Genomic DNA, 4362 nt, shown 5'->3' with positions numbered 1-4362 from the left:
TCCATCATTGTTTTCGTCTCAGTTTTGTTGCTATTTTCACAGCTTTTTTCCAGAAGCTTTTGGATTGGGGTAAAGCCAAACTGGAGAAAATGTGCTCGGTTCAGGTGGGAGGTAAGGGGTTAAATTCTATTCTCTGAGTGACAGGAAGCCAGTGCAGAGACCAGAGCACTGGACTAATATGATCGTATTTCCTGGTTCTTGTCAGGACTGAAGCAGCAGCGTTCTGGATGTTCTGCAGCTCTGACAGCTCGTTTAGAGGCCAGTGAGCAGCCGGTACAGTCGTCTACCCGACTCTCTTAATCTGGTTCAGACACAGGTGCTAAATAGTGGGTACTGAGCTAAAGAAATAAAATATGCTTGTTTGTGGGCATGTTGCACTTCATTTACCATTTGCCTGAAGTATTAAGGCTCCAAATCCAACATGTAAATAAGACAACGTGAGTAAAGAAGCACACGAGGGGCTCTGCTGCTGATGCACTTGTGCACATGAGCAAACGCTTGGTAAATGACCCCGATGTTTCTGAGCTGGTAATGATGTAATGCACCAAACTAAGTGTTAAAACTCAGGTCTGAGTCCATGATTAGCCCGAGATTTCTAACTTGATTTTATTGGTTCTAGTGAAGAGCCTCAAGATGACCAATGATCTCAGTTTTATCTGTATATAAGTTGTTGCATCCACACACTAATCTGTTTAATACAGTGACACAGTGAATCTACAGGACCTGAGCAGGTCTCTGATGTGTTTGTTTTGTAAAAGTAGCTCATCATGCCGAGGTTGGACGGGCTTGGCTTAATCCATAGAGTAACAACACTCGCAGCTTCACTACAGCCACACGAGTAGCACAGTGCAAAGTAAATGCAAAATATGCAACCCTGGGTATAAATGGTCATGTGACCCAAACATACAAATGCCAGTGTGTCGTGTTGCCGTCTGAGGAAGGGCGGAGTCTGACCTGAAACATCACCTTCCTGGTGTGATGAACATTAGAGTTCTGGGAACTTTACACTTTGGTAATGTGCACATTACAGTTGTGTAATTTATCTGTGACATGTTTGGACAAAGTTACATCTTAAACAAAACATATAAAGTCACAGCGAGCAACATGATCATGAGCCTTTGTTCAGTTCAGTTGGGTTTTGTGTCTCTGGTTCTTCTGGTTTGTCGAGCTCTCGTTAAAATGATTGGAATGAATGTGCGTCACGGGCTGTTCCACCTGACACAGACTCTCCTGGTCTGAGGCGGAGCCTGTCACACTCACAGCAGACATGGCTCAGAGAGGACTTCAGAGAGGACTTCAGCTGAACTCTGTGTCCTGTCACATCTGTCTGGATCTCCTGAAGGATCCGGTGACGACTCCGTGTGGACACAGCTTCTGCATGAGCTGCATTAAAGTGCACTGGGACCAGCAGAGCCTCAGCTACAGCTGTCCTCAGTGCAGAGAGAGCTTCAGCCCCAGGCCTGTTCTGGGCAAAAGCACAGTGTTAGCTGATGTAGTGGAGCAGCTGAAGACCACTGGGCTCACAGCGCCCCCTGCTGGACCTCAGGATGTTCCCTGTGATGTTTGCTCTGGGAGGAAGCTGAAAGCCGTCAGGTCCTGTCTGCAGTGTGTGGCTTCGTTCTGTGAGCGCCACCTCCAGCCTCATCATGAAGCTGCAGTGTTTCAGAGACACCAGCTGGTGGCGCTCAACAAACTCCAGGAAAATATCTGCTCTGAACACAACAAGGTGAAGGAGATCTTCTGTCAGACCGACCAGCAGCTCATCTGCTCCTTCTGCTCTGTGGACCGACACCAGGGCCACCGCACAGCGACGGCGGCAGCAGAGAGGGCCCAGAGGCAGGAAGAGCTGCCGGCTCAAAGGACCAGGCAGGCCATGGGTTACCTGTATATGAAAAAAAGTAAATGGCTGGAGAGGTTCCAACAGGAGGCCCAGGACATCAGCCGCTCTGCCCAGACAGCAGTGCAGCGCAGTGGGGACACCTTCAGAGAGATGGCCCTTCTCCTGGAGAAAAGACGCTCTGAGGTGGAGCAACAGATCCGGTCTGAGGAGCAAACCCAACTGAAACAAGTCCAAGAGCTTCAGGACCAACTGCAGCGGGAGCTCACTGAGCTGCAGAGGAACATCTCTGAGCTGAGCACACTGTCCAGCACCCCGGACCACATCCAGTTCCTCTATGCTTCACTGTCCATGGACTCACCGAGGACAGAGCCAGCCAGGATCCAGACTGAGCCGCGACGCTACTTTGTAGACGTGACCACAGCCGTGGCAGCGCTCAGAGACAAAATAAAACTTTCTCTGGAGGACTGGACTCCAGTCCATGTTTTACCGTCAGCAGCTGAACCCACCACCCGAGAGGAGTTCTTACAATACTCTACAGAAATCACTCTGGACCCAAACACAGCTCACATCGATCTGTCTCTGTCTGATGGAAACAGACGAGTCACATGTGCGAGTGAACCTCAGAGTTATCCAGATCATCCGGACAGATTCATCGGTCCTTACCAGGTCCTGAGCAGAGAAGGTCTGACGGGCCGCTGCTACTGGGAAGTGGACTGGAGCGGCTGTGTTCATATTGCAGTGTCATACAGAGATATTCTGAGGACTGGGAGTAAGTTTGGGGACAGTGATCAATCCTGGGTCCTTTACTGTGACGACGACCACCACGGGGAATGTGTGTTTCGTTTTAACTCAGTCGCCGCCCCAGGCTCTGATTGGTCGCACAAAATCGGGGTTTACCTGGACCACAGCGCAGGGGTTCTGTCGTTTTACAGCGTTCAGGGGGAAACCATGACTCTCATCTACAGAGTCCGGACCACCTTCACTGAGCCGCTTCATGCTGGAGTCAACTTTGGCTCAGAGATTGTATCAATAGTGTGTTTTGGAGACACTGCACACTTCCCTAAACTCAAATAGCAGGTCTGTTCATCACATGCAGATTCTTTCACTTCCTACATCATGAGTGACATCACCTGGAGGCAGGAAGCAAGAGGTCAGTGGGGTCATTGTTTCCAAACACGATGACCAACCAAGCCAACTAACACCAAATGAATTAAGTTTGAAGTTTTGGAATTGATCTGTGCCGTGTTTGGACAATCGTATTTCGTAAAAAAAAAGAAAAGAAAAGAAAGTCAAGTCACTACAAACACATGATCATGAGCCTTTGTTCAGGTCCATTGGGTGTGACTCCGGTTCTTCTGGTCTGTCAGGCTCTCACTAAAGTGACTGGAGTTAATGTGCGTCACTGATTATACCACCAGACACAGTTCACACATGGCTCTGTCTGAAGGAAGCAGGAGAGTCGCTTACAAACATCTGCAACCATAAATATGTTTTTTATTTCTTAATTCTTAAGCTATGCAAGTCTTATGTAATACGCACCTTTTTTCTCTGGCGTTTAACACAAATTGATATTGCCTGCTGTTTTATTTATTTATATGTTTATTTGATAGGGACAGAACAAGAAGCATTGTTACAGTAACCGATGCCATGCTCATAGGCCGTATAGCTAAAAGCTGTTGTTGTACTTTTTTACTGTAAATATTTTGTGTCTGTTTCTGTGTGCGGCACTTTGTCCGACTGTACAGTTTTTAAAGTGCTTTATAAATAAAGTTGGTAATGTTAAAATATTGTGTATAAACATGATCATCTGTACACTGTAACTTTGCATCATAATAATCAATAAATATTTAAAGGCAAAAGATGTCCAGTGATTTCTTTCCCCAAACCTGATGTACGTTGTTGCGACAGGTTCTTATGACTGACTGTAATGACGGCATTACCGAGGTATTAAGAGGTCACTTTTCTTAAAAATCTTATGGAAAATGTCATGAATATATTTGAATGTGTTTTTGAATTCAGACTTTTAAAACATGGTTCTCAGAATCAGACAATGTTTCAGGAAGGATTTGATTTGAGCAAACATGATCATTACTTTGACTTTGCAATAATAGTAATCAATACATGTTTAACCCTAACAAATCCATAACACCATCACTAACGCGGGTGATTCAAAATCTATCAAAACATGACAATACACATGTGAGTCGTGTTCTTTTATATTAAACTGTGTCATGTCTAATAAAGTGAAAGAAAAGCATCATGAGAGGACCAGAGAGAAATGATCCAAAATTACTGGAAAATGAGGAATTTGGGAACAAAGAGATGTGAGACTTCTCTGGTTCAGGCTCCAGTGTCTTTGGTATAAACGGCCACAGGAGAGAGAAACTAAATATGTGACTTTGAATGTGTATAAATGAGATGTTTGAAATGTTTCTCGCTTACTGTGAGGCCAGAGATACGAACTCTGAGACGGAGCAAAGAAACAAATGTGTCAGTCCTGAATGTCAACCTTGAAAGGGATT

At 45.6% G+C, this 4362-nt stretch overlaps 1 protein-coding gene across 1 annotated transcript; it reads left to right on the top strand.

Moving 5' to 3' along the window:
• Nucleotides 1-1267: 1267 nt before the first annotated feature.
• On the top strand, nucleotides 1268-2925 carry LOC306968371 (E3 ubiquitin/ISG15 ligase TRIM25-like; the record flags this gene model as incomplete). Its single annotated transcript, XM_079563715.1, has 1 exon — nucleotides 1268-2925. One exon carries the CDS (start codon nucleotides 1268-1270, stop codon nucleotides 2912-2914), a length of 1647 nt encoding a protein of 548 aa, XP_079419841.1. The 3' UTR covers nucleotides 2915-2925.
• Between the last annotated feature and the right edge of the window lie 1437 nt (nucleotides 2926-4362).

The sequence above is a fragment of the Gobius niger genome (assembly GCF_951799975.1).
Source record: "Gobius niger genome assembly, chromosome: 9".
NCBI lineage: Eukaryota > Metazoa > Chordata > Actinopteri > Gobiiformes > Gobiidae > Gobius > Gobius niger.
Note: the sequence above shows the minus strand (reverse complement) of the source record. Positions and strands in the feature narration are given on the sequence as shown.